The sequence below is a fragment of the Lissotriton helveticus genome, chromosome 8, assembly GCF_964261635.1.
Source record: "Lissotriton helveticus chromosome 8, aLisHel1.1, whole genome shotgun sequence".
Classification (NCBI taxonomy): Eukaryota; Metazoa; Chordata; class Amphibia; order Caudata; family Salamandridae; genus Lissotriton; species Lissotriton helveticus.
In genome coordinates, this window is record NC_136069.1 from 10,027,826 (window position 1) to 10,054,858 (window position 27,033).

At 52.1% G+C, this 27,033-nt stretch overlaps 1 protein-coding gene across 1 annotated transcript in view; it reads left to right on the forward strand.

The window, feature by feature from the left end:
- Positions 1–27,033, forward strand: part of PLA1A (phospholipase A1 member A) — a 172,175-nt gene that overhangs the window by 92,052 nt on the left and 53,090 nt on the right. The window contains exons 6-8 of the mRNA XM_078656363.1: positions 5,340–5,441; positions 16,184–16,270; positions 21,628–21,795. Coding sequence (XP_078512489.1) covers positions 5,340–5,441; positions 16,184–16,270; positions 21,628–21,795 — 357 coding nt within the window. The remainder of the gene's footprint in view (positions 1–5,339; positions 5,442–16,183; positions 16,271–21,627; positions 21,796–27,033) is intronic.

A 27,033-nucleotide genomic window follows, 5' to 3' on the forward strand; every position in this document is an offset into this window, starting at 1 on the left:
GGGCAGCAAGAACGGAAGGCCTCGGACTGGACTGGACTGCTTCGACGTCGGACGGACGAACTTCGGACTTCTGTTACGGGTGGGCCTCCGGATACCTCGGACCTTGGACTCTCGGCTTGGGCTCTGGTCGGGACTCGCCGCGTTCCTCCACCGCCTCGTCTGGATGCTGGACCGCCTCCTCCGTCTCCTCCGTGGGCCTGAGGGATACTTGAAGCAGAAATATCTGCACGTGCACGGTATGGTTCCGTCACGGCTGCAGAGGGTCAGGGGGCCGGCGTGGCTTCACCGGCGCGGGGGGAAAGGGCAAGTCCCTATTCGGGCGCCATTATGTGGTAAATAAATAAATAATACCTCTATTTTTGGATGAATAAATGAATAACCGATAGCTCAATAAATAAGAGTCAAGATTCGAGGTAGTAGGAGTTTTGCAGGTTTAATACAGCATAAGGGCAGGAACAGGACAACCTGCATAGGAATAGGATGGCAGGGCCCAGCAGCTGCTGGAGCTGGATCTGGGATGAGCGCGCTCACATTTAATAACAATACACGATCATATATACTAAAACAGTTGCATTACAATACATACGATAGGCGGAGCAGTGGGTGTGGTCAATAGCAGTCGCGAAAGATAAGGGTGAAAGTGGGTGTAACAGAGGCGTATACATAGACATGTGATGCAAACGTAGCAGAATATGTCATGAATGGGGCGGAAACCATGGAGGGGGCTACCTGAGGAGCCGGGACCTCTAACCTGATGGTGCGCGCAAACTGGCAATGACGTATTACTAGGAGAAGCTGGGGGCTTCGAACTCTGTGCTAGGAGCAGAGACTGAAGTCTGGAGAGTCAGGGCGACATGTACCTAAGCAGTATCTAGTATCTGATGTTTAGGGAACATGTTGATATGAACTAAGAGTCAGGAGGGGAGAGGCTAACGGACTCTAAGACTGGAGCATGCATTATTCTATATGTAGTGCGTGATGAAGAATATTAAATGACCATTAAATGCAGTATTTCTCTTACATGGAGACGTAAAGGCTAGACAATGACGGAAACTATTGATGCGATTCAGTAGCTTTAGGAATGCAGAGAAGGAGGACTGAACTGATAACTGGAATCATAACATACTCTGGGCAGACTCAGAGGCAGAGCCAGGCTGAGCCGGGCACTGCGAGGCAGGAAGTAAGTGAAGGGTTGAGGATACAGGTGGGGGCTGTATCGCTCCTCAGCGAGGCTTCAGGAGACAGGGGACAGGAGCTGAATCTAGTGTCCAGGCCCTTCTGAGGCCTAGAAACGGGGACTTTACAATGGAATAACGTGCACACTGAGAAACGTGGCAACGTAACTTTACATAGGCCTGATATTCGTAGTATTCACGAGAACTGGAAACTGACATACTAGAGATGGACACAACTGTAATTGCGTCATTAATCGAACATAGGGAATGCATATGCATATTTAATCATGCACACATAACATATGATGGATGACACGTAGGGACACAGAACACGGCAAAATGTACTTTTCCACAGCACCGGCACCATTGTGGCGGTCCAGTCCCGCCCGCTAGACAGGCGTGCGGAATGCTACCGGCAGAAAAGTGGTGAGCGGAAAATCTCACCGCCGTGGTAGTCACCACCATGCTAATGGGACCGGCAGTTTCCTGGGTTGCGATCGTGGACGGCTGTCCGCCACTGGTAAATCTCACCGCCGTGGTCGTCACCACCATGCTAATGGGACCGGCAGTTTCCTGGGTTGCAATCGTGGACGGCTGTCCGCCACTGGTAAATCTCACCGCCGTGGTCGTCACCACCATGCTAATGGGACCGGCAGTTTCCTGGGTTGCGATCGTGGACTGCTGTCCGCCACTGGTACGCCATCCGAATGGACCCCATAGCGTTTACCGTATTCAGAACCCCCGTCCAAAAAGATTCCAATTTAGGGCAATGCCATAGAAGATGCGTGAGTGTGCCTTGCTGTCCGCAATGTCGCCAACATTGCCCCCTGCCCACAGGATCCCATGTGGCAATCCTAGCTGGGGTGAGAAGCCAGTAATGTGCGATCTTCAGTAGCATTTCTTTACTAGTGGTGTTAAGGGTGGATGTTCGCGCCTGGTATCAAATATCCTATCATTCTTTATCTGGAAAGGGGCGCTCACATCTCTCTCCAGCCAGGGTATTTTCCAGATGTGTGTGGCCGCAATAGCCTGATCTATAAAGCAGCTATGTTTTTCATTGAGACCGCATGACCACACCACCATGTAGCGCAGCTAGGCCACCTGATAATACTAGCGCAGATTTGAGATTCCCAGTCCCCCTGCTGTAATTGGAAGAAAAGCACGTGCTCTAGCCATCCACGCTCGTTTACTCTCCCAGATGAGTGATTGTAATCTATCCAGAATCCATGGCGGAGGCTGAAGGGGTAGAGTTTGCATGACGTAAAGGAGTCTAGAGAGTAGTGTCATTTTGACAGTGGCTATGTGTCCTAGACAGGAGATCCAATGGGATTTCCACTTAGCGAGGTCTGTTGTTGTGTTTGCTAATAGGTCCCCATAATTGTGCACAGCGGTGTTAGGAAGTGTGGGGTACATCTGTATTCCTAGGTATGAGATCCCATCCTCTGCCCACTGGAAAGGGGATTGGGTTAGAAGCCGAGAGCTCTCTGGTTCTGGTTGAGTCAGGTCAAGAATCAAAGATTTCCGTCGAGACTGCTGTTAGGGAGTTAGACGGGTCAGTGAGAGTCAAAAGGACATCATGGGCATATAGCATATTTTTATGTTCCCTCCCTCCCATCGGAAAAGGGCTCCATATAGAGTGCAAAAAGTAAGGGGGACAGGGGGCAGCCCTGTCTGGTCCCTCGCTCTAGAAGAAAAGTTGACGATCTCTCTCCGTTCACGCAGATGTTGGCTTAGGGTTGCTGCGTAACAAGACTGTACCAAGCTGAGAAATAGTGGCCCACGTCCAACATGTTCCAGTACTCGGTGAAAATAGGGCCAGTGTACCCGATCAAACGCCTTCTCAGCATCAATCATTAGTAAAAGGGCCGGTACACGTGAGCGTTGTACCTTGTCCCGAGGTGGAAAAAGCCTCTTCGTGTTGTCACTGCATCCCCTTTCTGGAATGAACCTAGCCTGGTCGAGATCGACCAGTCCCTGTACATAGGGGACTAACCTGTGTGCCAATACACTTGTAGACATATTTGCAACTGCGTTCAAAAGGGAGATCGGACAGTATAAAGCACAACCTTTGAGATCTTTTCTCTGTTTAGGGATCACCGTGATGGTGGCCAGACGCATCAAGTCCGGCAGCATGCCGTCTTATCGAGCGAGTTTAATAGCCGTAACAGTATCAGGGCAAGCTGGGACTCGAAGGCTTTATAAAATTTCACGTTATAGCCATCCGGTGCCTTATTGGGCTGTAGCTTATGTATGGCAGTGAGTACCTCCTGTGATGTCATGTCCACTTCGAGGTCCATGAACGTGGCTACATTAGCGTCGAGAGGGAACACTTGAGTCAGATATGTCGTCACGTTAGGGTCTCTGGGGGTTCAGCGGAGTAGAGGGTCCTATAAAAGATTCCAAATGCGTTCGCGATGTCTTCATCAGTCTGGCACATGTGGCCATCTGCCCCAGCACCCCAGAGGCGGTGTTCCAACATGCGCTCTGCTTTGTTACCCCCGGCACAATATTTCTGGTGTGTTCCTAACAGGGCATTTTACGCTCTTCCCAATTCTATCTAGGCCTGGGTGGTGAACTTCGCTCCATTCACAAAGTTTTCTGAGTTTTCTGCACTCCATACTCCACAGAGCTCACAGAGTGCAGAAAACTCCGCTTCACGATGTGCAGCAGAGTTTTTTCCCCGGTCGCGATCAGGAACGGTGAGTTCGCGAAGGGTAAGTTCACGAGCGCGAGTTGCCGCTCTGGTAGAATTTCTACCCGAGCGGCAGGAATACCACCACAAACTGCAGGTCGCACTGCACTCTGCCACTCGCGGAACTTCGCTGAGTTTTTGTGTAACATCGCGGAATTCCGCATAGCAAAACTCTGCGAACTACGCCCAACCCTAATTCTATCACTTGCAGGTGCTTCCAAGTGAATGTCAATTAGTGGCAGACCGCCACTGAGCCCAAACGGGCGTGAGCAGTTTCCAATTCCTTGATCTGTGTTGCCAGCCAACTGCGTTTATCTCGTTGTTCCCTGTTGTAGCCCGTGGTGATCCCAATGAAATGCCCTCCAATGACCACTTTTAGTGTTTCCCACAGTGTAGAAATATCAATCTCTGGTGTATCATTGAATTCCAAGAAATCAGTTAGGGCCCTCAGTGTGTCCGCTCATATTTTGTCGTCGTTGAGTAGTTTTGTATTTAGTAGGCAATGGGGAGGTGGGGTGTTTCACGCCTACTAGGGTTTAATCACAGGGTAATGGGGGAGTGATCAAAAAGAGCAGCAGCCCCAATATCCACAGCGAGTGTGGCTCGAGATACCTGGGAGTTTTAGAAAAGTTATCAATGTGTGCGGACGTCTGTTGAGCTGCGAGAAGAAGGTGTGTCTACTTCTGTGGGGTGTGTATGTTCCCATATGTCTGTCAGTCCCGCCTCCCCAGCCATTGTCTGGCACCTGATGTGAGTCCTCCATCTTGTCCCGCCCGCATGACATACCTGTCTTTCCCTGCATCCATTGCGATATTGACGTCCAACATGGTGTAGAGAATGACTCCAAGCAGAAGTTACCTCACAAGTCTTAAAGTCAAGGTAGAAGTATGAAAATCACTGCCACATGTGGAAGTTGTCAGAGAATGGGGAGAGGTCCTTGGGGCCAGGAGATGCTCTCTTTTTCATAAACCCATATACACTACTGAGGTGGCCTAGTCTTGATTCATTTGAGCACACCTTCTCTTTGTGTCACGTGTACCTACCATAGCCTGTGGAGAAGCGTGGCTCAGTGGTTAGAGGCGGCAGACCCGGAAGCTGAGATCGACCGTGGACCAGGGTTCGATTCCCCGCCTCGGCGGGTCTCGGGCTCAAAATTCCACGGACTCGACAATTCTCGCTCTGGTGCCTACTCGATTCACGGGTTCACACTCTGCGACTCTGGGCAATAGCTTGCTTAATCTCCACTACGGCCCCTCGCGGCGGGATGCCTGGCTTTCACCTTGTGGACACCCTGCCGGGGTTTCTCACAGGGGAATACCAGGACGGGTTCCCTAAGCAAGCGCCGGGACGCTTACGGGCAGCTGTGCGCTTTACAAGTCCAACACATTTACATTCACATTTACATTTTAGACAGATGTGCAATGAGTCTGTTATTGCCGCAGCCATCTCCTCTCCTGTGTCTTCTGTTCCAGGGCTGGACCCGGCGGCGTACAAGTTCACCAAGGCGAGTACCGAGGAGCGCCTGGATCCTGGGGACGCCCTGTTTGTGGAAGCCATCCACACCGACGCTGACAGTAATGTGATGCATTCATTCATTCATTTGCACCTCTTTGTACTGTACCTAGGCAATGGGCGCTTCATGATTTAACACTGAGGTATTATTGTGACAACAGTGATCCATTGGGGATCATTTTAATGGGGTTCAGAGCCTCTCTGCTGCTGTGAAACCATTCAGGGGTGCACAGAAGCTTCACACTAACCAAAGAACAGCTGTTCTGAAACCCCTGACCCCACTCCAGTGAAGAGGAGCTGGAGACAGAGCAGGGCTTGTGATGCAAGGCATGTCCCTTGATTTCTGACATTCTGGATGTATGACGTTTCAACGCACACTTTTACAACGCATACCTTTACAACGCAACATCCATTACAACGCATTCCATTACAACGCATGCCATTACAACAAAATTTTAAAAACGACATTTACAACGCATTCCATCACAACGCATAATACCTTTACAACGCATAACATTACATTGCATGTTTGGTAAGTATTGGATAGTGTAGGGGTAAAAATTACTATTCTAACTCCAGGGGGTGCAACAGTAGTGTAAGTGTTGGATGGTAATGTTATGCATTGTAATGGTATGCGTAGTAAAGATTGCGTTGTAATGACATGCGTTGTAGTGGTGTGCGTTGTACTGTCATGCGTTTTAATGGTTGCGTTGTAATTGCATGCGTTGTAATGGATGTTGCGTTGTAAAAGTTGCGTTGTAAAGGTTGTTTCCCGACATTGTGGACATCTTGACATCATGACACATAATCAGGGATTCCCCAATTCTGTCAATATAAACGACGGAAGGGGTCCCTCCTTCTGCCTAAATACCGTTAGGTATCAGAAGGGCCCCAAGGAGAAGAACCAGGGCTTCACTCACCTCCAAACTTTACTCACCTTAACAAATTTCATTTAAAATGTAATTTCCTTTTTAACTATTCTGGCTACGAGGCGGGAGTGGTTCATACACAGAACAAATATACTTGTTCACACTGATAGACTTGACTTTCAACTTGTGCATTAAGAAGCCATTCAACAAGTGATGTGTCCTTGTTGTTGGAGTAAATAAGAGGCCCAACTGGCACTCCTAGTTAGAGGGAGGGACCGAGTGGAACTACAAAAAAGAAATCAGATGAACCAAAATAAATTAATACTGCTGCTATTACCCTGAAGAAGACCTTTGAGGTCGAAACACGTTGGCTACAGTTGTTTTTATGAATAATTTTTTCAATGAAGAACTAAAAGAACCTGGAACCTGCTGAACTGATGTGCTTCTCTTTACTTTGTCTGGACTTGTGAAATATATACATTTTTATACATGTGGAGTGCTGAATCATTGTTGATGGTGTGAACTACTAGACCTCTCCGCAGCCTTCAACACTGTCTCTCACCTCACTCTCTTCGCCAGACTCCCCAACGCTAGCATACGGGGAACCACCCTTGAATAAATCCGCTCCTTTCTCACCGGCAGAACCCAAAGCATCAGACTCCCACCATTCCTCTTCGAACCCACAAAGGTCAACTGCGGAGTACCCCAAGTATCCTCACTCAGCCTCACGCTCTTCAACATCTACATGGCCCCCCTCGCCACCATGGCTAGACAGCATGGGCTGAGCATAGTATCCTACGCTGATGACACCCAGCTCATCCTCTCCCTTATGAAGAACTCCGAAGACAACAGACTCAGCTTCCAGGAAGGAATGAAGGACGTCACAGCCTGGATGAACAACTGCTCCCTTAAGCTCAGCTCGGAGAAGTCAGAGGTCCTCATCCTTGGACCCTCCTACACTGCCTGGGAAAACACCTGGTGGCCCTCCGCCCTCAGAAACTCACCCACTCCATCAGACCACATTCGAAACCTCTGCATCATTCTAGACGCCTCCACCACCATGACCCTCCAAATCAACGCCACCCCCTCCACCTAATTCAACTTCCTCTGCATCCTCCGCAAGACCTTCAAGTGGATCCCCCCCTGAATGCAGAAAGACTGTCACCCACACACTCATAACCAGCAGACTGGACTATGGCAACGCCCTCTACGCCAAATCAGCAGAACACTGCTACACAAGCTCAAAACCATCCAGAACACTGCAGCCAGACTCGTCTTTGGAACCCCACGACATGAGCACATGACCCGGCACCTATGAGATCTCCACTGGCTCCCCATCAAGAAGAGAGAAATCTTCGAGCTACTCACCAACGCCTACAAATCCCTCCACAACATCGGACCCATATACCTCAACGAAAGAGTCTCCTTTCACGTACCCTAAAGGAAAATCCGCTCCGCCGACCTCGGCCTGGCAGAGACCCACGCATCCACAGAACCAGAGCAGGTGGAAAAGCATTCACCTACGTTGCAGCAAAGACCTGGAACGAGCTCCCAGTTAACATCAGACGCTCCCCCACTCTGCACACCTTCAGGAAGAGCCTCAAGACCTGGAACGAGCTCACAGGGAACATCAAACGCTTCCCTACTCTGCACCCCATCAGGAAGAGCCTCAAGACCTGGAACGAGCTCCCAGGGAACATCAAACGCTTCCCTACTCTGCACCCCATCAGGAAGAGCCTCAAGACCTGGAACGGGCTCCCAGTCAACATCAGACGCTCCACCACGCTGCACACCTTCAGGAAGAGCCTCAAGACCTGGAACGAGCTCCCAGTCAACATCAGACACTCCCCTACACTGCACACCTTCAGGAAGAGCCTCAAGACCTGGAACGAGCTCCCAGTCAACATCAGACAATCCCCTACACTGCGCACCTTCAGGAAGAGCCTCAAGACCTGGAACGAGCTCCCAGTCAACATCAGACGCTCCTTCACTCTGCACCCCTTCAGGAAGAGCCTCAAGACCTGGAACGAGCTCCCAGTCAACATCAGATGCTCCCCCACTCTGCACACCTTCAAGAAGAGCCTCAAGACCTGGAACGAGCTCCCAGTCACCATCATACGTGCCCCCACTCTGCACACCTTCAGGAAGAACCTCAAGACCTGGAACGAGCTCCCTGTGAACATCAGACGCTCCCCCACTCTGCACCCTTCAGGAAGAGCCTCAAGACCTGGAACGAGCTCCCAGTCACCATCATACGCGCCCCCACTCTGCACACCTTCAGGAAGAGCCTCAAGACCTGGAACGAGCTCCCAGTCAACACCAGACGCTCCCCCACTCTGCCCACCTTCAGGAAGAGCCTCAAGACCTGGAACGAGCTCCCAGTCACCATCAGACGTGCCCCCACTCTGCTCCCCTTCAAAAAGAACCTCAAGACCTGGAACGAGCTCCCAGTCGACATCAGATGCTCCCCCACTCTGCACCCCTTCAGGAAGAGCCTCAAGACCTGGAACGAGCTCCCAGTCAACATCAGACGCTCCCCCACTCTGCACACCTTCAGGAAGAGCCTCAAGACCTGGAACGAGCTCCCACCCAACATCAGACGCTCCCCCACTCTGCACACCTTCAGGAAGAGCCTCAAGACCTGGAACGAGCTCCCAGTCAACATCAGACGCTCCCCCACTCTGCACACCTTCAGGAAGAGCCTCAAGACCTGGAACGAGCTCCCACCCAACATCAGACGCTCCCCCACTCTGCACACCTTCAGGAAGAGCCTCAAGACCTGGAACAAGCTCCCAGTCAACATCAGACGCTCCCCCACTCTGCACACCCTCAGGAAGAGCCTCAAGACCTGGAACGAGCTCCCAGTCAACATCAGACGCTCCCCCACTCTGCACCCCTTCAGGAAGAGCCTCAAGACCTGGAACGAGCTCCCACCCAACATCAGACGCTCCCCCACTCTGCACACCTTCAGGAAGAGCCTCAAGACCTGGAACGAGCTCCCAGTCAACATCAGACGCTCCCCCACTCTGCACACCCTCAGGAAGAGCCTCAAGACCTGGAACGAGCTCCCAGTCAACATCAGACGCTCCCCCACTCTGCACACCTTCAGGAAGAGCCTCAAGACCTGGAACGAGCTCCCAGTCCTCATCAGACGCTCCTTCACTCTGCACCCCTTCAGGAAGAGCCTCAAGACCTGGAACGAGCTCCCAGTCAACCTCAGAAGCTCCCCCACTCTGCACACCTTCAAGAAGAGCCTCAAGACCTGGAACGAGCTCCCAGTCACCATCATACGTGCCCCCACTCTGCACACCTTCAGGAAGAGCCTCAAGACCTGGAACAAGCTCCCAGTCAACATCAGACGCTCCCCCACTCTGCACACCTTCAGGAAGAGCCTCAAGACCTGGAACGAGCTCCCACCCAACATCAGACGCTCCCCCACTCTGCACCCCTTCAGGAAGAGCCTCAAGACCTGGAACGAGCTCCCAGTCATCATCAGACGCTCCTTCACTCTGCACCCCTTCAGGAAGAGCCTCAAGACCTGGAACGAGCTCCCAGTCAACATCAGCCGCTCCCCCACTCTGCACACCTTCACGAAGAGCCTCAAGACCTGGAAAGAGCTCCCAGTCAACATCAGACGCTCCCCCACTCTGCACACGTTCAGGAGGAGCCTCAAGACCTGGAACGAGCTCCCAGTCCGGATCAGACGCTCCCCCACTCTGCACACCTTCAGGAAGAGCTTCAAGACCTGGAACGGGCTCCCAGTCAACATCAGACGCTCCCCCACTCTGCACACCTTCAGGAAGAGCCTCAAGACCTGGAACGAGCTCCCAGTCACCATCAGCCGCCCCCCCACTCTGCACACCTTCAGGAAGAGCCTCAAGACCTGGAACAAGCTCCCAGTCAACATCAGACGCTCCCCCACTCTGCACACCTTCAGGAAGAGCCTCAAGACCTGGAACGAGCTCCCAGTCACCATCAGCCGCCCCCCCACTCTGCGCACCTTCAGGAAGAGCCTCAAGACCTGGAACAAGCTCCCAGTCACCATCAGCCGCCCCCCCACTCTGCACACCTTCAGGAAGAGCCTCAAGACCTGGAACGAACTCCTGGTCGACATCAGGCGCTCCCCCACTCTGCACACCTTCAGGAAGAGCCTCAAGACCTGGAACGAGCTCCCAGTCGACATCAGACGCTCCCGCACTCTGCACCCCTCAGGAAGAGCCTCAAGACCTGGAACGAGCTCCCAGTCAACATCAGACGCTCCCCACTCTGCACACCTTCAAGAAGAGCCTCAAGACCTGGAACGAGCTCCCAGTCACCATCATACGCGCCGCCACTCTGCACACCTTCAGGAAGAACCTCAAGACCTGGAACGAGCTCCCTGTGAACATCAGACGCTCCCCCACTCTGCACCCTTCAGGAAGAGCCTCAAGACCTGGAACGAGCTCCCAGTCAACATCAGATGCTCCCCCACCCTGCACACCTCAGGAAGAGCCTCAAGACCTGGAACGAGCTCCCAGTCAACCTCAGACGCTCCCCGACCCTCCACACCTTCAGGAAGAGCCTCAAGACCTGGAACGAGCTCCCAGTCAACATCAGACGCTCCCCCACCCTGCACACCTTCAGGAAGAGCCTCAAGACCTGGAACGAGCTCCCAGTCAACATCAGACGCTCCCCCACTCTGCACACCTTCAGGAAGAGCTTCAAGACCTGGAACGGGCTCCCAGTCAACATCAGACGCTCCCCCACTCCGCACCCCTTCAGGAAGAGCCTCAAGACCTGGAACGAGCTCCCAGTCACCATCAGCCGCTCCCCCACTCTGCACCCCTTCAGGAAGAGCCTCAAGACCTGGAACGAGCTCCTGGTCGACATCAGGCGCTCCCCCACTCCGCACCTTCAGGAAGAGCCTCAAGACCTGGAACGAGCTCCCAGTCACCATCATACGCGCCCCCACTCTGCACACCTTCAGGAAGAGCCTCAAGACCTGGAACGAGCTCCCAGTCAACACCAGACGCTCCCCCACTCTGCCCACCTTCAGGAAGAGCCTCAAGACCTGGAACGAGCTCCCAGTCACCATCAGACGCGCCCCCACTCTGCTCCCCTTCAAAAAGAACCTCAAGACCTGGAACGAGCTCCCAGTCGACATCAGATGCTCCCCCACTCTGCACCCCTTCAGGAAGAGCCTCAAGACCTGGAACGAGCTCCCAGTCAATATCAGACGCTCCCCACTCTGCACACCTTCAGGAAGAGCCTCAAGACCTGGAACGAGCTCCCACCCAACATCAGACGCTCCCCCACTCTGCACACCTTCAGGAAGAACCTCAAGACCTGGAACGAGCTCCCCGTGAACCTCAGACGCTCCCCCACTCTGCACACCTTCAGGAAGAACCTCAAGACCTGGAACGAGCTCCCAGTCATCATCAGACGCTCCTTCACTCTGCACCCCTTCAGGAAGAGCCTCAAGACCTGGAACGAGCTCCCACCCAACATCAGACGCTCCCCCACTCTGCACACCTTCAGGAAGAACCTCAAGACCTGGAACGAGCTCACAACCAACATCAGATGCTCCCCCACTCTGCACACCTTCAGGAAGAGCCTCAAGACCTGGAACTAGCTCCCAGTCGACATCAATCAATCAATCAATCAATCAGAGCATTTATATAGCGCACTACTCACCCGGAGGGTCTCAAGGCGCTGGGGGGAGGGGGTCCGCTACTGCTCGAACAGCCAGGTCTTGAGCTGCTTCCTGAAGGCGAGGTGGTCCTGGGTCAGGCGGAGGTGGGTCGGAAGGGAGTTCCAAGTCTTGGCGGCCAGGTAGGAGAAGGACCTTCCTCCTGTGGTGGCTCTTCGGATGCGGGGGACGGCGGCGAGGGCGTGGCTGGTCGATCGAAGCTGGCGTTTGGGAGCGTAGAAGTTGAGGCGGCTGTTGAGGTATCCTGGTCCTTGGTTGCGTAGGGCCTTGTGTGCGTGGGTGAGGAGCCGGAAGGTGATTCTCTTGTTGACCGGGAGCCAGTGCAGGTCTCTCAGGTGTCCGGAGATGTGGCTGCGGCGGGGGATGTCCAGGATGAGTCGTGCTGAGGTGTTCTGGATCCGCTGGAGTCTTTTCTGGAGTTTGGCGGTGGTTCCGGCATAGAGGGAGTTGCCGTAGTCCAGACGGCTGGTGACGAGGGCCTGGGTGACCGTCTTCCTGGTCTCGGTGGGGATCCATCGGAAGATCTTGCGTAGCATGCGCAGGATGTTGAAGCACGGCGAGGAGACGGCGTTGACTTGTCTGGTCATGGAGAGGGAGAAGTCCAGGATGAAGCCCAGGTTGCGTGCGTGGTCAGTTGGTTTGGGTGCGCTGCCCAGGGCGGGGGGCCACCAGGAGTCGTCCCAGGCGGAGGGTGAGGATCCCAGGATGAGGACTTCCGTCTTGTCCGAGTTCAGTTTCAGTCGGCTGTTCGACATCCATTTGGCTACGTCTGTCATCCCTTCGTGCAGGTTGGCTCTGGCGGTGGTGGGGTCGTTGGTGAGGGAGAGGATCAGCTGGGTGTCGTCGGCGTAGGAGATGATGTTCAGGTTGTGCTGGCGTGCGATGGCTGCGAGGGGGCTCATGTAGACGTTGAAGAGTGTTGGGCTGAGCGAGGAGCCTTGAGGAACGCCGCAGATGACTTCGGTGGCCTCCGATCTGAACGGGGGGAGGCGGACTCTGTGTCCTTCCGGCGAGGAAGGAGGTGATCCACTCCAGTGCCTTCTCCTGGATTCCGACGTTGCTGAGGCGCTGTACTAGGGTACGGTGGCAGACAGTGTCGAAGGCCGCGGAGAGGTCCAGGAGGATGGATGAGGGCCGCTGTTTCTCCGTTGTCGAGCAGGGCTCGGATGTCATCGGTAGCTGCGATCAGGGCCGTCTCGGTGCTGTGGTTGGCCCGGAAGCCAGACTGCGAGAGGTCGAGGGAGCCGTTCGTCTCGAGGAAGGCGGCCAGTTGCTTGTTGACGGTCTTCTCGATGACTTTGGCCAGAAACGGGAGCAGCGAGATGGGGCGGTAGTTCTTGAGGTCGGTAGGGTCTGCTGAAGGTTTCTTCAGTAGAGCGCTGAGTTCGGCGTGCTTCCAGCTCTCCGGGAAGGTGGCGATGTCGAAGGAGGTGTTGATGATGTCCCGCAGGTGGGGTGCGATGACAGCGTCGGCCTTGTTGAAGACGTGGTGAGGGCAGGGGTCTGTCGGAGATCCGGAGTGGATGGAGTTCATCGTGCGGATGGTGTCTTCGGTGCTGATCGGGGTCCAGGCGCGGAGGGTGGTGGTGGAGGGCGGTGGTTTGGACGTGGCGTGCGTCGGTTGAGTGCTGAAGCTGTTGTGTATGTCCGCGATCTTGTTGTGGAAGTAGGCGGCGAGGGAGTTGCAGAGGTCTTGCGAAGGGGTGATGTCGTTGTTTCCGGCGTTGGGGTTGGAGAGCTCTTTCACGATGTTGAAGAGTTCCTTGCTGTTGTGTGCGTTGTTGTCCAGTCGTTCCTTGAATGCGGTTTTCTTGGTGGCGTGGATCAGCTGGTGGTGTTTTCGGGTGGCGAGCTTGAGGGCAGTCATGTTTTCCGGTATTGGGTCTCTGCGCCAGGTTTTCTCGAGTGCTCTGCAGTTCTTCTTGGAGCTCTTGAGTTCGTCGTTAAATCATGGGGCTTTCTTGCTGCCGGGTCTGCTCGGCGGGGTCTTCAGCGGGGCGTGGTCGTCTGCGCAGTCGCTGATCCATTTCGTGAGGTTGGTGGCTGCTTGGCTGGGGTTTGTCGTGCTGGTGGGAGGGTTCTTGCTCAGGGAAGTAGCGAGCTGGTCTGCAGTGATCTTGTTCCAGCTTCTGCGGGGAGCCTGTTGCTGGTGGTGGTGGATCGTGGTCCTTCTGAAGCTGAAGTGGACGCAGCTGTGGTCCGTCCAGTGGAGTCCGGTGGCGTGGCTGAAGGCGATGTCCTTGCTGGATGAGAAGACCGGGTCGAGTGGGTGTCCGGCGTAGTGGGTGGGGGTGGTCACCAGTTGCTTGAATCCGAGGTTGGCGAGGTTGTCCAGCAGGGTGGTGGTGTTGCGGTCGTTGTTGTTCTCCAAGTGGAATTTGAGGTCCCCGAGGAGGATGTAGTCGGCGGAGGGGAGGGCGTGCGGGCTGACGAAGTCGGCGATGTCCTCGCTGAATTGTGTGCGTGGTCCCGGGGGTCTGTAGATTAGGGTGCCTCTGAGGGTGGTCTTGGGTTGACGTGGATCTGGAAGTGCAGGTGTTCGGCGGGTGCGATGGTGTCGTCGGTGTTGGTCGTGATGCGGATGGAGTTCCTGTGGATGATGGCGATGCCTCCTCCTATCTGGTTGACGCGGTCCCTCCGGATGATCTTGTAGCCGTCCGGGATGGAGATGGCGATGTCGGGCGCAGAGGAGGCGTTCATCCAGGTTTCCGTGAGGAAGGCGACGTCTGGGTCTGTGGTGTCGAGCAGGTTCCAGAGCTCGATGGCGTGTCTGTGGACGGAGCGGGTGTTGAGTAGGATGCACTTCAGGTGGGTGCTGCTGGAGTTCGGCTTGGTGGGTGCTGGTGTGGCGTGGGTCCGGTTGCAGGTGAACTTGCAGGAGTGGCAGCTGAAGGGTCCGTGGGTGCGTCTCTGGGTGGCTCGGTAGCAGCCCGGGGTTCGGCCGGTGTTGAGTGTGTAGAGGTCGGTGGCGTCGTAGGTCCGTCTGATCGGCTTCCGGCGGTGGGGGCCAGGGGTCCTGGCACTGGGCGCGGGCCAGGCGCGGACGGGCGCAGACGGGCTTACCTTTGGCGCACCTTTGGCGCTCAATCGGTGCTCCCGCTGCGCGCGTCCGCTGCGCGGTCGCTGAGGGGGCGTCATAAGAGGGGAGCAGGGAGGGCGGGTCAGCTGGGAGGCGGGAAGGGGTTACCCAATCGTCTGGCGAGGGGGCGTGGCCGCAGGCAGGAGGCGCGGGAACGGGACTGGCAGAGCGGGCGGCCCAGCGGCGGCTGGGGCGCTGCTGGCGGCATCGGCGAAGGAACTCTGTCAGCAGGTAAGCAGGGGCTCTGTGGGAGGCGCGGAGAGGAGGAGGGGGGCGACCAGGCCAGAGGCGACATCAGATGCTCCCCCACTCTGCACACCTTCAGGAAGGGCCTCAAGACCTGGAACGAGCTCCCACCCAACATCAGACGCTCCCCCACTCTGCACACCTTCAGGAAAAGCCTCAAGAACTGGAACGAGCTCCCAGTCATCAGACGCGCCCCCACTCTGCACACCTTCAGGAAGAGCCTCAAGAACTGGAACGAGCTCCCAGTCATCAGACGCGCCCCCACTCTGCACACCCTCAGGAAGAGCCTCAAGAACTGGAACGAGCTCCCAGTCATCAGACGCGCCCCCACTCTGCACACCTTCAGGAAGAGCCTCAAGAACTGGAACGAGCTCCCAGTCATCAGACGCGCCCCCACTCTGCACACCTTCAGGAAGAGCCTCAAGAACTGGAACGAGCTCCCAGTCATCAGACGCGCCCCCACTCTGCACACCCTCAGGAAGAGCCTCAAGAACTGGAACGAGCTCCCAGTCATCAGACGCGCCCCCACTCTGCACACCCTCAGGAAGAGCCTCAAGACCTGGAACGGGCTCCCAGTCAGCATCAGACGCGCCCCCACTCTGCACACCTTCGGGAAGAGCCTCAAGACCTGGCTCTTCGACTGATCCGGAGTTGCCCCACCCAGCACCTTGAGACCCTCATGGGTGAGTAGCGCGCTTTAAAAAACCCTGATTTATTCATTTATTGAGTGAGTGCATGTGCCTGGGACTTGGGCACCATCTTGCACTATTCCGCTGTACCCAGCTTGCTCCATGGTGTTTCTCGGGGAGCCGCTCTGCCTCTTGGGGCTTTGAGATGGGCGAATGTAGATCTTTTCAGAAGCACATCCTGTGGTTCCTGTCGAGGAAGTAGACATCTCATGTGCACTTCTTTCTTTTACAGACTTTGGAATCAGGATTCCAGTGGGACACATTGACTACTACATCAACGGAGGCAAAGACCAGCCCGGCTGCCCGCCTCCCCGAAAATGTAAGAGTTCCAGATATATAAACGATCGGGTGACATGCCCACTATATCCTAGTCAGGTGTGAGTTTGTAAGTGTCACAATAACTGGCCCCAACCATCAGGTATTGCGTGATGTCTCTTTTAGCTCAGGAAGTTTCCTATTCTTGCGGTATTGCTATTCTTGCGGTATCGACGTGGGTGTAAGAGAAGAAGTGCAGATCGAGGGAGTGGGGGCCCCCGGGGGAGCTGGGCCTCGCTGGGAAGATTGTATGAGAGAGACACTTTGGGGCCTATTCATAGAAAAAGAACCGCTGGGACAGTTTAGTCAATTTAACAGATTCCTTTTATGCTAGCTGGTGGGGGCTTATCAGGGTCTCATGCCTCAGGTGTGGGCAGAATTGGCCTGGGGTAAAAAATAGACCCTGCTACAAAAGAGCTTCTGGTTCGATAATCTGACCACATACAAGTGTTCTAACACTCCTTCAGAAAAAAAATAGTTACACTGTTAAAAGTAATAATGCACAATAACCAATGGCCCACTGAATAAAAAGCACTCAAGAAGAGTAAAAAGAAATTTAATAAAAACTATTAGAGAAGTGGAGAAGGTAGACCCACTGTTATGCGTATTCCCGACTAAAGCGCGATGAAACACCAACTGTTAAATGAATTTTACAGGAGAAAGACAAATCGTTACGCAGTTTTATCAATACACGAGTTGATTACTTTAATGATCCCATTGTTGTAGGAGTACAACAGAGCCTTCGTCACATGCCCTGCTTGAACTAGCAGCATACATCAATTACCCTGAATTATCCAACATTCCTTTTCGGGAAGACTAAATTAACTAGGCATCAAATGAAGCCTCCTATACTGCATCTCTCCCTCCTCCAATCTGACAGGTCCAGCCTCACCTCGGTGCATCAATTCACATCTCTTCCTTTCAGCATCAACGCTGGATACTGCATCACTATCATCTCACAACTTCTCGTCAACACCTGCCGCATCTCCCTACTGGACCTCATCAAGTCCTTCAACCCCACACGCCGCACCTACATCCACAACGCTAAGATCGCCTACAATCTGGGAAGCGTAGTGGCCGTAGACACTTAAAGACTAGACCACTGCCTCCAGGCCATCAACAAGTGGATGCTGAAAATCATCTTAAACTCAACTTGTTGAAAAAAGAGATGCTAACATGGGAGGAATGGAAGATCTACCAGCCTGCAACCATTGGGCCCAGAAACGTGGTGTACCACCGGCGACGTCAACAGAAGAGAGAAATCTGGGAATGAACAAGGATTGAAGGCCGCAAAGTGAACCATGTCACATGAAGCACCTTTTGCAGCATACAAACTCCACGATAAACCCTCCCAGATCAGGATTTCCTACAAGCCCTGGGTTGTCACTGCCTTCATCTTTCTCGTCTTGACTATGCACATAGGTTCTCCCTGGTTAGCTCTCTTTCGTCTCCGAAAATGGCTAAAAACCATAATGCGGCAGCAAGATAACTCTTACACCTTCATCTACGTGACCAGATCTTTCCTGCACTACAAGTGCTCCACTGGTTTCCACTTCCAGACCAGACCTTCTGCATCCCCTACGGGGCCGTCTATGGAAGGCACCACCATCTAAGTATAGTTGTAAAGATATTCATCGGAGAGAACCCTCTGCTCTAGATTGATACCGCAGAGGTCCACCTCTCCAAATGAAAAGAGCCTCCTTCTCTGTACAAGCAATAAAACTCTGGAATTATTTCCCATTAAAGATGAGATACTGCTAACACCATCTGGAAATAAAGTGATGACCTGGCTCTTTGCAAGATATTCCTACACCATGCAGACAGAACCATTTTCCATTACTCTGAGGGTCGGATGACACAGAACACCGGCTCATAAGCACTCAAACAGGAACAAGTCTCCCTTAGGACGGTAAAATGCAAATTGTAAATTGATACTTGTATAGCGCACTACTCACCCGCAAGGGTCTCAAGGCGCTTGTACGAATACCGCTGTGGAACCCATCCTGGCTTTCCCTGTGAGGTGTCCACTCCTGGGCACCCCCAAGGTGGGGGCCAGGCATCCTTAGCGTTGTGGGGGCCGTTGTGGAGATTAAGCAAGCTATTGCCCAGAGTTGCAGAGTGGGACTCCATGATTGGAATAGACACCGAGGCGAGAATTATCAGGTCCGAGGAATTTTGAGCCCAAGACCCGCAGAGGCGGGGAATTGAACCCTGGTCCCAGGCTAGACCTCTGCATCAGGGTCTGCCGCTCTAACCATTGAGCCACACTTCTCCACTTCTCCACTTGTGTTATGGTGTCAGACGGCTCCTCAAGAACCTGCTCCTTGAGACACACCTGTCAGTCTAATCCCCTATCCATGGTGCAGCCTCCTCAACGCTACCTGCTCCCTCTGCTTACTAACGCCATTTTACATCCTCACTCCCTCAGTGCCAGTGTCCATCCTATAGCTTGTAGTCATTCGATGTGTAAACTGCCACCCTGGCGTAGTTCTACAAGGTTTGCTTTCCCACCCACAGGTGACACAGGAGAGCCTAGTTGAGTGCACAGCACTGAATGTGGAAGACAGATTATTGTAGCCCCGCAGAACCCCACCCAATACCTTGTTGAAGTAGAGTTTTTGGGGCAGATTTATGAGTTCTGGCGCATCTCTGCAAATCAGCAGGAATGCGCCAGAACTGATGCGTCACGCAATTCCCTCCTTGCGGCACCACAGATGCGCCGCATTTACAATGCGGCGCACCATGGTGCAAGGAAGGGCAGATGCGTGACGCATCTTGTGGTGTACGGGCGGTGCATTGCTGGAGGAGCGTCACAAGTGCGACGCAACTCCTGCAATGTACAGAGGCCACCCATACATAACATGGTGCGTCACTCCTTACGCCTGCTTCAAGCAGGCGTAAGGATTTGACGCAGCAGCGTCGTAAAACTGACTTGGTTAAATGTTGTAGATTTCACTGCGTCAGTTTTACGGGGCTTTCCTATGGGGGTACGCCCACCCTGCGACAGAACGCCCACATGAAACCTGACGCAGGTTTCATGTGGCACAGGGCTTTACAACGTGACGCATCTGCCTAGATGCGTCACGTTGTAAATAGGTCGCAGGGATGCGCCACGTTTCCGCGCCGTTGCGCCACGCAACGGCGGCGTAAACGTGGTGCAAGTCCGACATAAATCTGCCCCATTGCTTTTTGGGTTACTCACAATACCTGCAACGGGATCATGGGCACTATGGTAACCGAAACAAACCTATTTCAATATTCATAATATCACTCGCACACTGTGCTAAGAAGAATAGACACTTTTAACTAAAAGCACTTTTTACAACAGTGCGAACCTGTTTCTCTAAAACAACTACACAGGTTATCATAAAAACATGAAGAAGGCACGTTGTGAGCAACGAAAATAAAATGAACCTTTCTAGCATGTTTAAAATAGTTTTTTTGAGTGTTGAGCGTCAATTTTACTGTTATCCCTTTCTTTCGTATGAGACAATTGAGTATTTTTTAGTTTCTACTTTTTCCTTCGGGTGAAGGCTCCTGTGCGAAAACAGTGGCATACCGTGCGCATATCTGGCCTACCGTAGGGTTCTCGAGGGAGCGCCCGTATTTTGAATAAGCACCCGCCTCAAAGGCAATACATGGGGTGAAACACGTGCTGGCTAACAAAATGAAAAACTTCTAAGAGTCATTAAAAACAATAATCTGCACTGATGATATTAGAGGAAAATGATGCCAAATAAATAAATAAAAAGCATAAAAACATATAAAAGTTATCTTGAATTTTTTTAGCTACACAGGAGCCTTCACCCAGTGGAAAAAGAAGAATTTAAAAATGCCACGACTGTTTCATACAAAAGAAAGAGATAGCAGGAAAACTGACACCCAACACCCTTAGTATCACTACATATGAGACGGAGTTGGACCAACCCCCAAGGAGGATGTATGTCATGACAACGCGGGCTTTACACCGTGCTACCATTACAACGCCTCCATCACAACAAAAGTCATTACAACGACTTGGCATGTAGGCGCTGGACTTAGGACTAGTATGATTTACTATTTCAACTCCAGCCTACGTAACAGTAGGGAAGGTGTTGGAAAAGTAAATCATACTATTCCTTAGTATATAGCGCCATCCAGCGCAGGTCGTTGTAACGACTTGCGTTGTGATGGCTGCGTCGTAATGGTAGCGCGGTGTAAAGCCCGCGTTGTAATGGCTGTCTCCCATCAAGGAATGTCACAGAGTTTTCCCAAAGATTATTTATATAAGGAGAATACAAACAGTACCAATAAATCTCAGGTTTACTGGGTAGGATCTGGAGCGGGTGAGGCTTGCAAAACCTTGCTTCTACAACGTTTAAAATGTTATTTAAAACCTTACACCCAATGAACAATTTCGCAACACGGGTATGTACTTTTCAAAATATAAACGGTTATAATGTGAACAAATTGGGAGCGAAGATAAAGTGTAATAACAAAGCACCATGAAAGAGGTTATTCAATGTTATACAGAAAGAAATTGTTCAATATAGATTATTAACATTTCTAAATGGATGTATTGATGTTTAGATTTCTCAATAGTCGGCCACCAGTTGGGGCTTGACCAATAAGGAATAGATTGCAATAACCTAACTTAGGGGCACATTAGGATAACGGGTGGATCGGTACCGCCCATATGGCAGTGGCGATCCACCTGCCAAAAACCTCCGCCTGCTTCTAATTTCCCCCGCTGCGTTACCATGGCAGGGGGGATCCCGGGGGACGGGAAGACCGTCCGCCGGTTTTCCGCCAGTAGGCAATCCGCCTGATTGCCTACCGGGTGGAAAAGCCCAGAATCCCTGGGGGCCTATAGTGGGCCCCCAGGGATTCTGGGGGGTGGGGGGTGCACATTGGGGGTAGTACCTGCAGTTCCATGCACAACATGGCAGGCAACGCACGGTGCATGGAAGTGCACGGCAAACCTTTCTGGCATTGTGACGGGCTGTGCTGAGTGCACCGCCCGCCGCAATGCCAGGACTGCCGGATGCGCCCGCCACTGTGTTTCGGGTGCATCCTAATGGCCCCCACGGGACCCCTGCCCTTATGGCGGGCGGGCCCATTTGTCCGCTCGCCATCCCTATGTGCCCCTTAGTGTTTTTAACAAAATCCCTTGTAGGTACAGTTACTTATTTTGGCCTCAAAAGCGCTGTACAGAAGACACAGAAAGTACCTTTATTTGCTTGAAGGACACACCAACTGGAAGAAACAGACCAGGGCAGACAGTTGAATTAGGAGGCCAGCCAGTAGGTTCCCACTGGCAAAAGCTCATGATTCTGACACACAGGCACTACGCGCTGTAAGATTTATTTAATCTCTCTGCAGTTTACAGTTACCTGATCTGCGACCACATGAGAGCCGTGTCCATCTACACCAGCTCTTTGGAGAGCGCCTGCCCGTTGGTGGGGTTTCCATGTTCCAGCTACAAGAACTTCACCAGCGGCGAATGCCTGGACTGCTCCGGCGACCTCCTCCAGACCTGCCCCAGAATAGGTATGGACCGGTATGTCCGGGGGTATATCTTCAGTATGGGACAGTACGGCATGATATGGCAACCTTTGGTATGGCATTGTATGGCATGATATGGCAAACTTTGGTATGGCATTGTATGGCATGATATGGCAAACTTTGGTATGGCATTGTATGGCATTGCATGATATGGCACATATTGGTATGGCATTGTATGGCATTGCATAATATGGCAAACTTTGGCATGGCATTGTATGGCATGGCATGATATGGTAAACTTTGGTATGGCATTGTATGGCATGATATGGCAAACTTTGGTATGGCATTGCATGGCATGATATGGCAAACTTTGGTATGGCATTGTATGGCATGGCATGATATGGTAAACTTTGGTATGGCATTGTATGGCATGATATGGCAAACTTTGGTATGGCATTGTATGGCATGGCATGATATGGTAAACTTTGGTATGGCATTGTATGGCATGGCATGATATGGCAAACTTTGGTATGGCATTGTATGGCATGATAGGGCAAACTTTGGTATGGCATTGTATGGCATGATATGGCAAACTTTGGTATGGCATTGCATGGCATGATATGGCAAACTTTGGTATGGCATTGTATGGCATGATATGGCAAACTTTGGTATGGCATTGCATGGCATGATATGGCAAACTTTGGTATGGCATTGTATGGCATGATATGGCAAACTTTGGTATGGCATTGTATGGCATGATATGGCAAACTTTGGTATGGCATTGCATGGCATGATATGGCAAACTTTGGTATGGCATTGCATGGCATGATATGGCAAACTTTGGTATGGCATTGTATGGCATGGTATGGCAAACTTTGGTATGGCATTGCATGGCATGATATGGCAAACTTTGGTATGGCATTGTATGGCATGATATGGCAAACTTTGGTATGGCATAGTATGGCATGGCATGATATGGTAAACTTTGGTATGGCATTGCATGGCATGATATGGCAAACTTTGTTATGGCATTGTATGGCATGGCATGATATGGCAAACTTTGGTATGGCATTGCATGGCATGATATGGCAAACTTTATTATGGCATTGCATGGCATGATATGGCAAACTTTGGTATGGCATTGCATGGCATGATATGGCAAACTTTGGTATGGCATTGTATGGCATGATATGGCAAACTTTGGTATGGCATTGTATGGCATGATATGGCAAACTTTGGTATGACATTGCATGGCATGATATGGCAAACCTTGGTATGGCATTGCATGGCATGATATGGCAAACTTTGGTATGGCATTGTATCGCATGATATGGCAAACTTTGGTATGGCATTGCATGGCATGATATGGCAAACTTTGGTATGGCATTGCATGGCATGATATGGCAAACTTTGGTATGGCATTGTATGGCATGATATGGCAAACTTTGGTATGACATTGCATGGCATGATATGGACAACTTTGGTATGGCATAGTATGGCATGGCATGATATGGTAAACTTTGGTATGGCATTGCATGGCATGATATGGCAAACTTTGGTATGGCATTGCATGGCATGATATGGCAAACTTTGGTATGGCATTGCATGGCATGATATGGCAAACTTAGGTATGGCATTGTATGGCATGATATGGCAAACTTTGGTATGGCATTGTATGACATTGCATGATATGGTAAACTTTGGTATGGCATTGTATGGCATGGCATGATATGGCAAACTTTGGTATGGCATTGTATGGCATGATATGGCAAACTTTGGTATGGCATTGTATGGCATGGCATGATATGGCAAACTTTGGTATGGCATTGCATGGCATGATATGGCAAACTTTGGTATGGCATTGCATGGCATGATATGGCAAACTTTGGTATGGCATTGTATGGCATGATATGGCAAACTTTGGTATGACATTGCATGGCATGATATGGCAAACTTTGGTATGGCATTGTATGTCATGGCATGATATGGCACACTTTGGTATGGCATTGTATGGCATGATATGGCAAACATTGGTATGGCATTGCATGGCATGATATGGCAGACTTTGGTATGGCATTGTATGTCATGGCATGATATGGCAAACTTTGGTATGGCATTGTATGGCCTGATATGGCAAACTTTGGTATGGCATTGCATGGCCTGATATGGCAAACTTTGGTATGGCATTGTATGGCATGATATGGCAAACTTTGGTATGGCATTGCATGGCATGATATGGTAAACTTCGGTATGGCATTGCATGGCATGATATGGTAAACTTTGGTATGGCATTGTATGTCATGGCATGATATGGCAAACTTTGGTATGGCATAGTATGGCATGGCACGATATGGTAAACTTTGGTATGGCATTGAATGGCATGATATGGCAAACTTTGGTATGGCATTGTATGGCATGATATGGCAAACTTTGGTATGGCATTGCATGGCATGATATGGCAAACTTTGGTATGGCATTGTATGTCATGGCATGATATGGCAAACTTTGGTATGGCATTGTATGGCATGATATGGCAAACTTTGGTATGGCATTGCATGGCCTGATATGGCAAACTTTGGTATGGCATGGCATGATATGACAAACTTTGGTATGGTATTGTATGGCATGATATGGCAAACTTTGGTATGGCATTGTATGGCATGGCATGATATGACAAACTTTGGTATGGCATTGTATGGCATGGCATGATATGGCAAACTTTGGTATGGCATTGTATGGCATGGCATAATATGACAAACTTTGGTATGGCATTGTATGGCATGGCATGATATGGCTAACTTTAGAATGGCATTGTATGGCATGGATTGGCAAACTTTGGTATGGCATTGTATGGCATGATATGGCAAACTTTGGTATGGCATTGTATGGCATGGCATAATATGACAAACTTTGGTATGGCATTGCATGGCATGATATGGTAAACTTTGGTATGGCATTGTATGGCATGATATGGCAAACTTTGGTATGGCATTGTATGGCATGGCATGGCATGATATGACAAACTTTGGTATGGCATTGTATGGCATGGCATGATATGGCAAACTTTGGTATGGCATTGTATGGCATGGCATAATATGACAAACTTTGGTATGGCATTGCATGGCATGATATGGCTAACTTTAGAATGGCATTGTATGGCATGATATGGCAAACTTTGGTATGGCATTGTATGGCATGATATGGCAAACTTTGGTATGGCATTGTATGGCATGGCATGATATGACAAACTTTGGTATGGCATTGTATGGCATGGCATGATATGGCAAACTTTGGTATGGCATTGTATGGCATGGCATAATATGAAAAACTTTGGTATGGCATTGTATGGCATGGCATGATATGGCTAACTTTAGAATGGCATTGTATGGCATGATATGGCAAACTTTGGTATGGCATTGTATGGCATGATATGGCAAACTTTGGTATGGCATTGTATGGCATATGTGGGACACCCCCGCGCCGCACGGCCACCAGCTGCTGCGTGTGCCCCCTCTCCTCGCTCTCTGCCTCGCTGCCTGCCTCGCGGCCGGCTGACCCTGCAGTCGTCCGTTTTTCCCTCTTTTGCTGTAAACTTGTGCTTGTATTTTTCTCTCATAGTGTTTAGCCCGTTTTTCCCTGTTTTGCTGTAAACTTGTGCTTGTATTTTTTTCTCAGTGTTTAGCCCGTTTTCCCTGTTTTGCTGTAAACTTGTGCTTGTATTTTTATCCCTAGCGCTTTGCCCGTGTTAGATTGTTTTTGTCTACATTTGTGCTTGTTTGGCAATAGCTTTGCCCGTGCTAGCGCCCTCCTTCTGTTCCCGCCCTCCTCGCCGCCCCCCGTCTTCCCTCCCCGCTCCCCGCTTCCCGCCACCACCGCAGACCCCGCCCCTTTTTTCTTCTGTTCCCTCCCCGCTCCCGCCTCCCAGCTGCTCCGCCCACCCGCGCACTTCGCCTTATATGGCGACCGTGCGAACGCGCAGCGGCCACGCGCAGCGGGTGCGCCGATTGTGCGCCGAAGGCGCGCCAAAGGTAAGCCCGTCTGCGCCCGTCCGCGACCGGACCGCGACCAGTGCCAGGACCCCTGGCCCACGAAGACCCCGACCGACCCGCCTGACGTACTCCGCCGCCACCCTCACCGCACTCAACACCGGCCGACTCCCAGATTGCCACCAAGCCACCCCACGACGCACCCACGGACCTTTCAGCTGCCACGCCTGCGAGTTCACCTGCACCCGGACCTGCCTCGCACCAGCACCCGCCAAGTCAAACACCAGCAGCACCCACCTCAAGTGCATCCTGCTCAACACCCGCTCCGTCCACAGACACGCCATCGAACTCTGGAACCTCCTAGACGCCACAGCCCCTGACGTCGCCTTCCTCACGGAGACCTGGATGAACGCCTCTTCAGCCCCCGACATCGCCATCGCCATCCCAGAGGGCTACAAGATCGTCCGGAGGGACCGCAACACCAACCAGATGGGAGGAGGCATCGCCATCATCCACAGGAACACCATCCGTCTCACGACCAGCACCGACAACACCCTGACCAACGCCGAACATCTGCATTTCCAGATCCACACCAACCCAACCACCACCCTTAGAGGCACCCTGATCTACCGACCCCCGGGACCACGCACACAATTCAGCGAGGACATCGCCGACTTCATCAGCCCGCATGCCCTCCCCTCCGCTGACTACATCCTCCTGGGGGACCTCAACTTCCATCTGGAGAACAACAACGACCGCAACACCAGCACCCTGCTCGACAACCTCGCCAATCTGGGACTCAAGCAGCTGGTGTCCACCCCCACCCACCTCGCCAGACACACACTCGACGCCGTCTTCTCATCCAGCACAGACGTCGCCTTCAGCCACGCCACAGAGCTTCACTGGACGGACCACAGCTGCGTCCACTTCACCTTCAGGAGAACGACGACTCACCACCACCAGCGACAGGCCGCCCGCAGAAGCTGGAACAAGATCACAGCAGACCAGCTCGCCACCTCCCTGAGCCAGCACCCTCCTGCCAGCTCAGCGAACCCCAGCCAGGCCGCCGACAACCTCACGAAGTGGATCAGCATCTGCGCGGACGAGCTCGCCCCGCTGAGAACCCCGCCCAGCAGACCCGGCAGCAAGAAAGCCCCATGGTTCACCGACGAACTCAAGAGCTCCAAGAAGAACTGCCGAGCCCTCGAGAAAGTCTGGAGAAGGGAACCGACACCAGACAACAGGACCACCCTCAAACTGGCCACTCGGAAGCACCACCAGCTGATCCGCGCCGCCA